The 14,689-nt window shown below is 54.3% G+C and overlaps 1 protein-coding gene across 1 annotated transcript in view; it reads left to right on the top strand.

The window, feature by feature from the left end:
* The window catches only part of EPHA10 (EPH receptor A10), a 37,403-nt gene extending 25,937 nt beyond the window's left edge, over positions 1 to 11,466 (top strand). Inside the window, exons 9-17 of the mRNA XM_064281744.1 lie at positions 3,501 to 3,562; positions 3,691 to 3,816; positions 4,936 to 5,121; positions 5,615 to 5,676; positions 5,917 to 6,120; positions 6,451 to 6,600; positions 6,855 to 7,048; positions 7,604 to 7,759; positions 7,961 to 11,466. Of these exons, the coding sequence (XP_064137814.1) occupies positions 3,501 to 3,562; positions 3,691 to 3,816; positions 4,936 to 5,121; positions 5,615 to 5,676; positions 5,917 to 6,120; positions 6,451 to 6,600; positions 6,855 to 7,048; positions 7,604 to 7,759; positions 7,961 to 8,075 (1,255 nt within the window). The 3' untranslated portion in view covers positions 8,076 to 11,466. The remainder of the gene's footprint in view (positions 1 to 3,500; positions 3,563 to 3,690; positions 3,817 to 4,935; positions 5,122 to 5,614; positions 5,677 to 5,916; positions 6,121 to 6,450; positions 6,601 to 6,854; positions 7,049 to 7,603; positions 7,760 to 7,960) is intronic.
* Positions 11,467 to 14,689: the final 3,223 nt, after the last annotated feature.

Below are 14,689 nucleotides of genomic sequence, written 5' to 3'. Positions count from 1 at the left end.
CTCATGGGGCTTCAAGGCCCATGTGCTGGACCTGTTGGAAAGGCAGGACTAGGTAGGAACCGAGAGCAGCTTGTCCTGGCTCTGAGCTCAGGGGCTCTGGGAGGCAGAGGGAAGAGAGGGGAGAGAAGTAAGAGAGGACCATCATCTCCCTATGGGTTGGTCTTCAGCTGGTTGGAGCAAAGACTGAGGACAGGAGCGGCTGCCCAGGAATGCATCGGAGGCAGGTGGGCTAGAGCCAACAGAGCAAGCCATTGGTGGGTTTCAAAACTTGTTCTAAGCTGAACTGCACGGAAATGGGGAGTCATTTGGCCTAGTGGTGATGGGTACAGGCATACTCTTCCAGTGTGCGTGTCCGTCTTGGTGGACTCTCTATGACATCTCTCACACCTGTCCCCTCCTCTCCATGTCTCTGCAGTACCTGTTCTGTGCAGGGCCTCCTCCCCTCTAGTCTCCCTCTCCAGTCCACCATGGCTCACCCCACTTCTCACTCGAGGGTGTTGTCCAGCGGAAGCTTCTCGTCTTCTCTTATCCGCTCCCTCTTTCACTCCTCCATCTATCTGCCCTTTCACCCTTCACCACTTCCCATCTCCTGGATGTCACACCCTGTCATCATCCTGCATGACTTCAGTAGCCATTGGACAACCTATCCCAGACCGTGGCCTCTTGGTTCTTTTCTTCCTCATTCCCATGGGCCTTCTCTTCTGTCCCATCTCAGCCTGACATGGACCTGCCCATCATCCCAGACTGCTCCACCTCCAAAATACCTAATCCAGCTCCTCCAACCTTGGCCTGCAAACTTGCTGCCCTTCACTTACTCCCTCAGCCACACCTGTCACCCTTACCAGTCCATTGGTCTCTCAGTTTCTCACCACCAAAGCTGCAAACCTGCCTGCCTCTCACCCACCTTCTCCCTCCCTTTGCTATAGAAGAGGTGCCCTTCCTCCAAGCCAAGTTCATTCTACTGTTGACCTGAATCCCATCCCTTCTTACCATCTCGGGAACCATTATTACTTATCATGTCACCCTCTCTCCCACATAATTATTGTTGTTGCCGTTGAGTGGATTCTGACTCCTGGTGACCCCATGTGTGCAGAGTAGAACTGTTCCACAGGGTTTTCAAGGCTGTGACCTTTCAGAAGCAGATGGCCAGGCCTGTCTCCTCTGGGCGGGTTTGAACTGCCAAACTTTTGGCTAGTAGTCTAGCACTTCACCATTTTGCCACCCAAGCACTCCATCTGTCAGACATAATAACTAACGTTTTTTGAGTAATTACTAAGCTTTTTTCAACAGTGCTGTTAGGCGAGGTTATCTTTTTTTTTTTTTTTTAATTTATTGTGCTTTAAGTGAAAGTTTACAAATCAAGTCAGTCTTTCATACGAAAACTTATACACCTTGCTACGTACTCCTAGCTGCTTTCCCCCTAATGTGACAGCACACTTCTCCTCTCCACCCTGTATTCCCTGTGCCCATTCATCCAGCTCCTGTCCTCCTCTGCCTTCTCATCTCGCCTCCAGACAAGAGTCGCCCACATAGTCTCATGTGTCTCATTGAGCCAAGAAGCTCACTCCTCACCAGTATCATTTTCTGTCTTATAGTCCAGTCCAATCCCTGTCTGAAGAGTTGGCTTCAGGAATGGTTCCAGTCTTGGGCTAACAGAAGGTCAGGGGACCATGACTTCTGGGGTCCCTCCAGTTTCAGTCAGACCATTATAGGTGGGGTTATCTTTATCCGCATTTTATTAAAGGAAAAACTGAGCCATCCCAGTCCCACAGCTACTGAGTGGAGGAACTAGGATTCCCGAGCCCATGCTGTTAACCACCTTGCCACGGCTGCCTTTCTGCTGCTTCCTGTCGGTATCTGAATGTGATCTAGTCTCTCTCAGCCCTTTCATATTCTCTCTTGCCTACTTCACCTTCTCTTTCCTTTTTCCTGTGACCTGGCCACCCCCGATTTCCCTTCTGCTCCCCTGACAGTTATTTCTTAGTCCTCTTCATGGCTTCCTTCTCCTCTACTCAGCCTCTAAATATTGGGGTTCCTGAGACTTGTTCCTAGTGTCCCTCCTCAGGCTCCGTCTTCTCCCTGGGCAATGCTCATGGCTCCCAAAGGGTATCTTCAGAGCAGACCTCTCTTCCCAGCTCCGGACACACACACATCTAACTCCCTACTCATTAACCACCCCGACTTGTCCCATGGGGCAGTGGTGGTTCAGTGGTAGAATTCCCACCTTCCGTGCCGGAGACCTGGGCTTGATTCTCAGCCAGCGCACCTCATGCGCAGCCACCGCCCGTCTGTCAGTGGAGGCTTGTGTGTTACTGTGATGCTGAACAGGTTTCAGCAGAACCTCCAGACTAAGAGATTAGGAAGAAAGGCCTGGTGATCTACGTCCAAAAATCAGCCGGTGAAAATCCTATGGATCACAGTGGTCCGATCTGCAAAGATCCTGGGGATGGCACAGGACCAGGGCAGCATCTCATTCCGGTGTGCGTGTGGTCGCTACGTCGGGGGCCAACTCGACAGCAGCTAATGATGACACTTATTGCACAGGCCCTGCAAACTCAAATGTGTAAATGTGAACCTGTGATCTCCCTCCTAGCCTACTTCTCCCCATCTTGGTAAAAGGCACCTCCATAAACTCTGCTGGGCAAGCCTACGAGTCATTCCTAACTCCCCCTCTCCTTTCTGCATGCCAGCAGTCTCCCAGACCTGTGGCTCTTGTCCCCAAATCTCTCCATGGACACGGTTACACCCAGAGCTTGCGCCACCACCGTCTCCTGCCGGACAACAGCGGCAGCCTGCACTCAGCAGCCAGGATGATCTTTCTAAAATGCAAATGGGATCTCAGCACTCCCCTGCTTGAAGCCCCCCAGGGACTCTTCTCTGCTTCCCGAATAAAGCTATGGTCTTTATCTGGGCCAGCAAAGCCCTACCTCAGGGGGTTCCAAATGCCAGTCTGTGGCTTTATTGACTCTGGCGCAGCCCTTTGGCTCCTGGCTGCCTCCGTCCCAGAAGCCTTCCTTGATCACCAGGACCAGGCCATGGCCATCTTGTTTCCGTAGTACCTTGCCCTGCTCCTTGGTGCTTTGGTCTGTGAGTGGGCTTGTAGCTCATGGTCAGTGTTTGTCTTCCTACTTAGACTGGAAGCTGCTGGAGCGCAGGATCTGCCTGTCTTGATCCTGCTGTTTCACCAACATAAGGCAGGAGACAGATGGAGGCTTCGTCACTGGTGTGGATTTGGATGCCTCTGGAGTTGCAAGAATCTTCTTTGTGTCCTAACGGGAAAATGCCTGGGAACGGCAGTTCATAGGTCTGGGGGCTAGGGTTTATGTGTGCTTTAGAAGGGGGTTATCAAACCAGCGAGAAGCTTTCAGACCCGCAGGACAAAAGGTCCCTCACTTGGGGCACAGACCTCGTCCTTTTGGGCAGACGGAGGTGCTGTGCTCAGTGCTGATGACATGGGGCGGTCAGGGGCGGCCTGGCTCAGAGAACGACTCTGTCCCCAGGCCCTGCAGCTATGGCAAAGGAAGTGGGGACGCCCAGGACGAAGAGGAGCTGTATTTCCACTGTGAGTCTGGCTGGGGCGGTGGTCTCCACCTTCCTAACTCCTGAGCCCACTTCCTCACTGCTCTAGCCCCTGCCCACGGTGGAGGTCCCTTTCCTCAGGCCCATCTCTTTTCTTTTTCTGTGTCCTAGTCAAAGTCCCAACACGCCGCACCTTTGTGGACCCCCAGAGCTGTGGGGACCCACTGCAGGCTGTGCATCTGTTCACCAAGGAGCTGGATGCAAAAAGTGTCACGCTGGAGAGGAGCCTTGGAGCAGGCAAGCTGGGCATCCGGGAAAACGGGTCCCCATCAGGGAAGCTTCACCTCCGCCCCAAACCCCAGCCCAACCCCTACCCCAGCCTCCACCCCCACCCCAATTCCACTTACCCAGAAGCCCCGCCTTCAGCTTCTACCCCAGTCCCTGCACCACCCAGGAAGCCCCACCTCCACACCAGGCCTTGCATCTGCCTAGAAAGCTCCTCCCCCACCAGATTCCAGGGAAGGAGGGGAAAGGGGGCAGAAGGGTCTGTAACCCTGCCCTCCTACACTCTCCCGTCTGCAAGGTCACTCTGAGACCTCCCCACTCAGGCCCTTTCAGGGTTGTCCTGTGCAGACTGCCACAGCTGCCCCAGGCTTTCCTAGGGCAGTGGGGAGGGGTCTTTGCGAGGCTCGGGGACCAGACACACCTGTCCTGGCTCTGCCCCGACTCACTGTGTGACCAGGGGTGCAACCCTTTTCTGCCCTGAGCCTCAGCCTCTTGTCTGTAAAATGGGCATGATATCTTTCTCATACTGGGCTGATGTGGAGATGGAGGGACTTCAAACAGTTTTGAACCAATTCAAAGGCGGGGATGGCACAGTGCTCAGCCTGGCTCACGTGGTGGGTGCTCGCTGTCTAAAGGTCAGTTTCCCACCTGGCTTTCTTCCCGTCTGCCAACCTTCAGCCTCCTGTGCTCAGAGGAGGAGGGCTGTTTTCACCAGGAGCCTGACAACATCCCCTGACGCTGTCTCCAGACCCACTGGACAGCGCCAGAAAGGGGCTGTGGGCAGGATAAATATCATGGGCACCCCTCCTGTGGACACTGGGTTTCATGGCTTTTGAAACCTTGGCATGTGCAGCATCCTTTCCTAAGGCTTTGGATCCTCCCTGTGAGGCAGGCAGGGAGGGCTGTTATCCCCATTTCACAGAGAAAGAAACCAAGGCCAAGAGAAGAGAAGAGAGAGGTGAGGCCCAAGGTCACACTACTGATACTCGGTTTACTGAGATTTGAACTCAGGAGCTCCCAGCCCAGAAACAGCCCATGACCCAGAAGCTGCTTTCTCCTCAGCTCACCCTGCCTGGGTCGGCCAGAGGGGTTAGGCTCCAGGGGGGGTTCTGAGGTGCCGTTTCCCCACAGGGCGGTTTGGCGAGCTGTACTGCGGCTATCTGCAGCTTCCCGGCCGCCAGGAGCTCCCTGTGGCTGTGCACATGCTGTGGGACGGCTGCTCTGACTCACAGAGGCTCAGCTTCCTGGCCGAGGCCCTCACCCTGGGCCAGTTTGATCACAGCCACATCGTGCGTCTGGAGGGCGTCATCACCCGAGGTAGGGCCCGGGGCTCCAATCCCTGCCGCCCAGCCCAGGAGTAGGGGGAGCGAATGTGATGGGCCAGGCTTCTGTTTCTCCAGCTTCTCTAGGCTCTTCCCTCAGCCATGGAAGGGAGCCACTAAATTGCTCAGCATGGATCCCCACTTCTTCCTTTTGCTGACTCAGGGTGGCTGGCCCCTCTGACCCTGGACCTTTCTGACTTGTGGCGACACCCTGATGGGGGTGGAAGATCACTCTGACCTTGGGTGACCTTTCTTAGTAAACTTATTACAGCTGCTGACCCTGGCCTTTGGCCCCCTGTGGACAATTCCTCTTCTCTTCCTTGTGTAGAGGATACTAGGGCTAGGCAGGGGCAGTGGGTGGTGGCAAGATTAGGGAAGCTTGGCCTTGGTTCTGTCTTGGTCCAGCCTGGGGCCTGGGTGGGCGAGCGTGTGTGTGCAGAGTGGAGCAGACACCTCAGCGTATGTGTGTTCTCCTTCCTTGGCCACAGGAAGCACCTTGATGATCGTCACTGAGTACATGAGCCACGGGGCCCTGGACGGCTTCCTCAGGGTGAGTGGCCTGAGCTCCAGTGTGGGGTACTGATGCCATGTTATTCTTGGTCCCTTACTTTTCTCTTTGGTGGAGCTTAGAATTGGCATCACTTCTTAAAAAGGTGTCCACTAGCCAGGCAGGGCTGGTGGGTCACGGGAGTAAGCTGGAGCCCTGAGGGAGCTAAATGACTTCCTGGGGTCACCCAGCACCAGGGGACCAGAGTGTGCAGCCCCTGCCTTGGTCTCCTCCCTCTAATAGCAGCACGAGGGACAGCTGGTGGCCGGGCAGCTGATGGGGTTGCTGCCAGGGCTGGCATCGGCCATGAAGTATCTCTCGGAGATGGGCTATGTCCACCGGGGCCTGGCAGCCCGCCGTGTGCTACTCAGTAACAGCCTTGTCTGCAAGATCTCTGGCTTTGGCCGGGGACCTCGAGACCGAGCTGAGGCTGTCTATACCACCATGGTGAGGACCCCTTCTCCAGCCAAGCCTGCCTGGTCTGCCCATTTCCCGCCAAACTGTACTGGAGCCCCACCTCCCCGGGTCCCTACCCTGCTGTGTCAGGGTCACTCCTCCACCCGGCCGCTTACCCAGTTGGTCCTGAATAAATGCCAGTGTGAACATCCCTGGGTGGTCAGCTGGTGGGCTGTCCCCAGAAGTGAAGCCCTGGTTTAGGGGGGCTGGTTGCCTTGGGAGAAGGGCAGGTGGTGCTGATCTGGGGCCCTGTGGTGTTGTGGTGGTGGGAGGTAACTCTGTTTCTTCCCACCCCTGATTTGCCTGCCTGCCTCCCTGCAGAGTGGCCGGAGCCCCGCTCTGTGGGCTGCCCCAGAGACGCTTCAGTTTGGCCACTTCAGCTCTGCCAGTGATGTGTGGAGCTTTGGTGTCGTCATGTGGGAGGTGATGGCCTTTGGGGAACGGCCCTACTGGGACATGTCTGGGCAGGATGTGAGTGATCTGTAACTCTAATTTCCTGCCTCTGTCCTCTTACCTCTGCCTCGGCTTGTAGACTTCTGCACATTGACCCTTAACCTCCTAGCCCCAGGCCCCTCTTCTCTGTCCACTTGCTTTCCCTAAACTAGCCAGCCCCTCCTGCCTGGCCACCGCCTGAGCTCTTCTTGCGATGGGTCATGTGTGCATGTATGAGTGTGTGTGTTGGGGGGACCTAAAGCCTTCTGCCTTCCCCCCACCCTGTGGCCCAGGTGATCAAAGCAGTGGAGGATGGCTTCCGGCTGCCACCCCCCAGGAGCTGCCCCTCCCCCCTGCATCGACTGATGCTTGACTGCTGGCAGAAGGACCCAGGTGAGCGGCCCAGGTTCACCCAGATCCACAACATCTTGAGCAAGATGATGCAGGACCCAGAGCCCCCGAAGTGTGCCACAACCACCTGTCCCAGGTACTCCTGACACCTTCCTTGTTCCAGGTATACTCCCATTTATCCCCACCCATACCAGATACAGCCAGCCTTTCACCTGTCCATGGTTGGCCTCCCTGCCTGTCCAGGCATGACTACTGCCACCGCCTTAGATACATCCAGCCTGTCACCCACACATCTACTTCCCTGGCTCTCGCCCCACATATTCCAGATACAAATGAGCACCAACTGGATAAATACATGTGGTGATAGTCCTAACAAATTGAAATGCCAGTAAATCAGTGAGACTCATATTAGTTGTCCCAAATATGGGCCACCTTCCTACCTGTTCTAGGCATGTTCTACCCCCAGACTGTTCCAGTGCTCCCGTTACCTTTAACTGTCTCAGGTACGACCCACCCTCCGCCTGTCGGACTACCTTGTAACCCAGCACCCCTGTATGAGCCAGGTATACCCCTGGGACTTGTTGCCCTTCCCTTCTCCCGTCCTTTCTCAGCTGGCCTCTCCCTAGGAGAGCTGCCAGGTCTGGGGGCCATATCCCTGCCACCGACTGACTACAGCTCCTCTGACTCCCAGGCCCCCCACACCCCTGGCGGACCGTGCCTTCTCTACTTTCCCCTCCTTCGGGTCTGTGGGTGCATGGCTGGAGGCCCTGGACCTTTGCCGCTACAAGGACAGCTTTGCTGCAGCTGGCTATGGGAGCTTGGAGGCTGTGGCCATGATGACTGCCCAGTGAGTCTAAGGAACCAAGGTCAAGGCCTGGGGCTTGGGGGACCCAGGGGCTTCTTAGTGCTCCTGGCTTATATGGGAAGCCCCAGCCTGCCCTGATTTGAGGCCCTCTGTCTGGAGAGAAGAGGGACAGCTTGTGCAGAGAGGGCTCCCCGGGGGAGCAGATGCTGGCCCGGCCTGGGGCTGACCAGCCCTTGTTTGCAGGGACCTGGTGAGCCTCGGCATCACGTCGGCAGACCATCAAGAGGCCCTCCTCAGCGGGATCAGCACCCTGCGGGCACGAGTGCTTCAGCTGCAGGGCCAGGGGGTACAGGTGTGAGTGACCCCCCATTTTACCGGGCCAGGACCTCAGGGAGGGTCCAGACTCCCAGCCCTGTCCAAGGACCCTGGCAAGCTGCTCTCCACTCACACGAGAGTGAGCACTCTCTTCCTTCACTTGGCCACAGAGCTTGTCCGGGGCCACAGCTTCCCTCATTTCACTTCCTGTCCCATCCATCTCCCCCAGTCTGAATGCCTCAGCTGATTTAGCTCCACCCCACCCCTGCCCCACTGGAGAAAGGCTCAAATTCCTGGGGAGGACCCCTGAGAGAGATTACAGAGTGAGGAAATTCAAGGTCTCAGACAGAGGTGGGGCAGGGACAGGGAAGATGGTAAACCTACATCACCCTAGCTCATGTTCTTCAGTCTTCCACACCCACTGGGTCTGCTGCAAAGGATGCACCTTTCTCCGCAGACCCACTGAGGGGCACCCATTAGGCCTGGCAGTGACCACAGCTTCCTGGCAGCCCAGGCTTGAGAAGCTGGGCTGAGGGATAAGCTCCTAGGCTCCCTGGACTGGGGCCTACCTGGGCACTGGCCCCTGAGATCCAGGTGGGTAGAGGTGGTGCTGAGCTCAGGGGCTGGACCCTGACGGCCTTGGATGCAAGAGCTGAGTTCTGCTTTACCTGCTCTTGGGCTGACATCTCAGCCAAGGCCACTCAGGGTCCTGGTGCTCTCCTGGGGCCCCAGCAGGCCTCCCATCACATTCCTTTTATAAACTCAGTGGCCAGGGCACCCTGGGAGGAGCATGAGAGGAGATGTTTCTTCCCTGGGGACCTCAGGGCTTTGCTTTCCAGCCTTGGAGATGGTAAAGAGGAGGCTCTCAGAGCTGGACCTTCTCTCTCTAACAGGCTGGCCCAGCTCCCCCCTACACAGATGGGAAAACCGAGGCCACATGAGGAGTCGGTGCCAGAGCTGGCCTTAGACCTCATGTTGCCCCATTTCCAATCCAGGGATGAGGCCAGCTCTGGAGCGCGAGTCCTCGGTCTTGCCTTGTGGCGCCAACATTATTCCCCAAGGCAGCCCAGGGGATACTCTAGAGGTAACCCCTCTTTATAGCTCCTCCCTCTGGGTACCACCTAGCCTTCAGTGACGTGCTGGCTCCTCTGGCTTCTGCATGTCTCTGAGCTGACTCTCAAGTTCCCTTATCCAGAAGGGCTCCTGTGTGAGGCTGGTGCTTTCAGAGGACTGCAGGAAGGCTGCTGGGTCTGGGCCTGGGTCTGGGCCTGGGCCCAGGATCTGGGCTGAGTCAGTCCAGGTCATCCTTGAGAGAGGTCTGTTCTGGGTTTGGCTGTGTGGGGGGTGGGGTGGGGTGGGAAAGAAGGATGGATGAAAGGAGTGACTGAGACACAGGCTGCCTTTGGAGGGCTTGGACTAGGTGGGAGATGGGCCTGGGCACCAAGAAGTAACAAGGGTGCCTTCAAACAGTATGCCGGGGCCCGAGGGAGAGCTAGAGGGTCTGTGGGAAGGTAGGCTAGAGGAGGGGATGGACAGTGGTGATGTGAGGTTGTGGAGGGGTGCTGGAAAGGCTTCTTGGCTGAAATGTCAGTAGAACAGGGCCTTGTAGGGGAGTTTCCTTCCTTAGGGTGAGTGGAGTTTTCAGCAGGCCAGATGGGAGACCTAGGGCAAGAGAAGCCCAAGAGGGGTGCAGAAAAGCAGGGGGCTGGGAGGTGCAGCACATCTTTGGGGAGCACCCGTGGTGGGGTATTGACTCACAAGCAGTGCCTTTGGCTTCACCCTGCCAGCAGCAGCTCTTCTCTCCTTGGGGTCCCCTGCAACCCTGCTCCCCCATCTACTGAGCACCTGCTCCAGCTCAGTGACTCTGGGGTGTTGGGGGAAACTGAAATATAACTCTACCTTTGACAGGGTTGGGGGGGTCTCCTGCCAGGTGCTCTCTGGGCTCTGCCCTCCCTCCAAGGACGTCTGGAAAGGACACGGCCTGGGTGGCAGCGTCCTCATCTGGGGTGGAGGGAGTGCCATCCCCATCTCCAGCTGTATCAGTCAGTCTCTAAAGGTTCAGACCTCACCCCCTACAACAGCCCTGCAGAGGGGCCCCCTGGCTGTGTTGACAGGACTTCGGTGTCCAGGGTAGATCTCCCCCTGCCCTCACAACAGTCCTGCAGAGGGGCCCCCTGACTGTGTTGACAGGACTTCGGTGTCCAGGGTAGATCTCCCCTCACCCCCACAGCAGTCCTGCAGAGGGGCCCCGGCAGTGTTGACAGGACTTCGGTGTCCAGGGTAGATCTCCTCTCCACTGAGGTGTGAGGTCCCAGAATCCTGATGGGTCCCAGGCCCAGCCTTGCACAGGTGCCGGCATGATGCGGGGTCATGGCTCGCTGGGAGCCCCTACAGATCTATTTTTCTATGGAACTTGTTCACTGGACAGAGGAAGGTGGCCTGCAGCCCCAGAACCCCTCTCTGAGCCCACCCAGGGAGGGAGGGGGCTGTTTGGGGAGGTGGTTTCTTTGGCTAATTCTGGAAATGTTTTTATATCTCTTGGGTTCTACAGTGCAGGACAAAGTAATAAAAACTTGTCTGTGATATGGTACCTCTTGCAGGACAATTGCTGAACCACTGAACAGTTTGTGCTGGAGTTTCTGGGGGGTCTCCAGAGTATATGTCTGAGCTCTCTCTGCACAGAGGGGAATCACACACTCCCATTGCCCTGGAAGATCTCCCAGCCTAGTGGAGGACACATTTAGGAAACCCCTCCATGGGTTCGGGTGAATGAGTGGGTTAGAGGTGTTGGGCCTGTTGCTCTGCTAACGTCCAGCCCAACAGAGGTGTGCAACCAGGGCACAGAGGACCTCCACCACACACACCAACATGGTAAGTGCTCACTTAATGTTGTTAGTGAGGCGTGAGGCACCACGGAGACGTACAATATGTGATCAGAAATTGAAATGAATTTCTCTGGGCAGTGAGGCTCCAGATCTTCTAGGCTCGGCAAGGTGCTCGCTCATTTAACCAAGCACCTACTAAGTGGCAGGCGCTAGGACGTTAAGGCCTCCTTGTCTGACCCGTTAACTAGGTAACAGCAGTGCCATGTGAAGAGCGTGGTGATGGGGATAAATTCGGTGTTGGAGTCCGGGAGAGAGCTGCCTGACCTGCTGCCTGGGCAGGTGTGAGGAGGCCCCAGGGGAAGAAAGCTCCCAGGGGAAGACAGGGCAGTGTTCTCGCTGCTCTTATTCAGCGGTGGCTGAGTTCTGGCCTGAGAGGAGAGCGTCTCGGCTCCTGATGTCCCCCCATCACACCGCTCAGGGCGCGAATGAGACTCCTTACACTACAGCCGCCAGTCGCCGCTGAGCTGATTCCAACTCATGGTGACCCAGTGAGTGTCAGAGTAAACTATGCTCCAGAGGGTTTTCAGTGGCTGACTTTTTGGAAGTAGAATGCCAGGCCTTTCCTCTGAGGTGCCTCTGGGTGGACTCCAACCTTCAACCTTTTGGTTAGCAGTGGAGCGTGTTAACCATGTGTACCACCCAGGGACTCCTACCATACAAAAAAAACAGCACTCTTTAAATCTCTCTGTATCCTTTTGTCATTTAAACAGAAGTGTCTGCCGGTTACCTTGGAAAACTATAGAATGCCTGTTATTGTCCTCAGGATACCCCCTGCCCCATTTTAGTAGCTGGTCCCCCTGGGACCTTTGGTCGATGGAGAGGTCAGAAACTCCTGGTTCATGGATGACCTCATGACGCCCACCAGCATCTTGGGAGCAGATTATGGATCACTCGATCCTAGCCCCAAGGAACATGTCTTGACCAAGGCTGCTCATGTAGGTTTAAAACGAAAAAACAAAGCTGTTTTCCCCATTGCAAACACTCTACCTCCCCTCCCAATTCAGGCTTCATCTGTGCCCCCTTCTCTTCCCTCCACTGTAACAGTGCTCATTCTTGACAGCCGGCTGGGGCACTGTTAAGTACATTTGCCAGTGTGACCTTTACATCCGAGTTGAAGAGTCGAATCCTTGGAGACCTTCATCTGTCTCCACCCTGATGGCTCTTGGCATATTGTGACACACAGCATGTGCTGTGGGCACTGAAAATTTGCAGATGGAGCTGGGCTCTTGCTATCTTGGTGCCAAGGGTATGTTTCTGTCTTTCAAAGTACCCAGCATCTGAGAATCAGAAAATGCCAACCACATGGACCTACTATCAACTAAGGAATACCAACCAAGTGTGGAAGACAAGTGCTTGTGGAAGACAAGAAGTGCAGGTTACTCTGGTGAGGGCAGGGGGCTTGTTGTTTGATAGGTAAGGTGATGCAGGCAGGGATTATAAAGGGGGATCATCTAATCTTGTAGAGGAAGGGGACAAGGCACTTGAGCCAAAGCAAATTGGATTCCAGACCCGTTAAGGTGGGGGACTCATTATAACCCCCCTTTCTGATTGAACTCTTGTTTCTTGCTCCTTCCTTCCATTTCTGAAGCCACATGAATTATCCAGCATTAAAATCTTGAGCACGTGTGTTACGCTGAACTTTAGGTACAAGTCAGTTGTCATGTTGCATAAGATTAGAAAAGGAAAGCCGACGCTTCGAGCCTGTGCGCACACACAGAGACACCTTGTTCTTCAGTGGTGGTGGACACACTGTGCAGGTAAGACCCGCACTGGTATGAGGACTCATCATTGGTGGAGATGGGGATATTAACGTCTTTAAGCAAAAAGGCCTGATGCTGAAAAAGAGAGGCTTAAGTGATGTGCTACTGCGTATGCACACATGCACGCACACACACACGGTGCACACACACACACTGAGAACTAGGTCTCCATTGTTGTTAGGTGCTGTCAAGTTGTTTCTGACTCATAGAGTCCCCATGCACATCAGAACAAAACACTGCCCAGTCCTGGGCCAGCCTCACGGTCGTTGTTACGCTTGAGCCCATTGTTGCAGCCACTGGGTCAATCCATCTTGTGGAGGGTCCTCTTTTTCTCTGACCCTCTACTTTACTAAGCATGATGTCCTACTCCAGGGCCTGGACCCTCTTGATAAATGTCTAAAGTATGTGGGATGTAATCTCGCCATCCTTGCTTTTAAGGAACATCCTGGCTGTACTTCTTCCAAGACAGATTTGTTTGTCCTTTTGGCAGTCTGTGGTATATTCAATATTCTTTACAAACATCACAATTCAAAGGCGTCAATTCTTCGGTCTTCCTTATTCACTGTCCAGCTTTCGCACGCATATGAGACGACTGAAAACACCATGGCTCGGGTCAGTCACCCCTTAGTCTTCCGGGTGACATCTTCGCTCTCCATGTGAATAATTTATTCTGACTCTTCCTAAGGCAGCGCATTTGGAATTCCTTAAACAGGAAGCCCTGTTGGGCTTTTGGAAAACTCACGGGCCCTGTATGGCAAAGAATGAACCTACTGCTTATTGGTGCTCCAGTCCACCCAGCGTTAACTCAGAAGAAAGGCCTGGCGATCTACATCTGAAATATCAGTCATTAAAACCCTTATGGAACACATTCCACTCTGACACACATGGGGTCACCATGAAGAGGAACTGACTCAGTGACAGCCAAGTTTGGTTTAAGGCTCATTGATATGGCCTTGGGTCCTGGTGCAGAAGAGGACTCCAGGCCCCATCTTCCCTTCAGCCCAGAGCAGCTCTGTTTTTATTTGCTTTATATACACAGCAGAGGTACAAACCAGATTGCCCACAGGGACTAGGTAGGTAACAGAAAGGGAAAAGTCATCGTGTAGGGACTGCTTTGAAATGGAAGAGGATTCTCTAAGGGGCAAGGGAGGCTGCTACTCAGCTCACTGACTGCAGGTCCGTTGCCTGATCTTCTATTTTTGAGGTGAGCAATCTAGATTTTTTTTGTGAAATCTAGATTTGTTAGCAACTAATTTAAAATTAAATAACAGGTCAGAAGTATGACTGCAGGCCCTTTTGGTTTGTGGACTGGCAGTAAGATTAAAACTTTCTTTGCAGCATCCCAGCCCTGTGCTAGTTCAGCTCATTATTAAAATTCTTGTGATGGGGAACTCATTTCCTTCCAAGTCAGCCCCTTATACAGAATGAAGGACCCCTCAACCTCAGTCACTCAATGCATTTATTAGGCACCTGTTACCCCTATGCATTGCCTACAATTAGGTTCATTTAGGGAGTGGTGCCAATGGAGTGAAAGGGTAAGCCTTGCTCTAGGTAAAGTATATTGGAGCCTAAATGTTTCCTTCTTAACACTGACAAAGTAAGAAGCCTCAGACTTCTCAGGCAGAACACTCTTCCACCGTTAGTTCCATGTCAGTCATTTTCAATGCAGAAACAGTTCTAGCAAGGAAGATCTTCCAGACCCCAGAGCTTTGGGAAGGGAGAAGCATGACCACGGAATTACCCTTGACCTTGCTTTGTTCTTGGCCAACTTGACTAAAGAGTTAACTACAGATACCCTAGATTTTATCCTCCCAGACGTACATTTCCAGCTCACGGAATCAAGGTGTTTAGGGAATGTGCTTGGAGGCTGAGGTTACCTGTGCCCTGGATCTTGGGATGAGGGCCCCCCTTCAAATGTCAGAATTCTGCCTGATGTAAAAGTTTTCAAGTCTTAGGAAAGTAGCTGAAGCTGTTTCCTGAGTAGACCCCCACTCCAATAGCTTCAGCTCCGA

The sequence above is a fragment of the Loxodonta africana genome, chromosome 3, assembly GCF_030014295.1.
Source record: "Loxodonta africana isolate mLoxAfr1 chromosome 3, mLoxAfr1.hap2, whole genome shotgun sequence".
Classification (NCBI taxonomy): Eukaryota; Metazoa; Chordata; class Mammalia; order Proboscidea; family Elephantidae; genus Loxodonta; species Loxodonta africana.
This window is presented reverse-complemented; position numbering and strand designations above follow the sequence as displayed.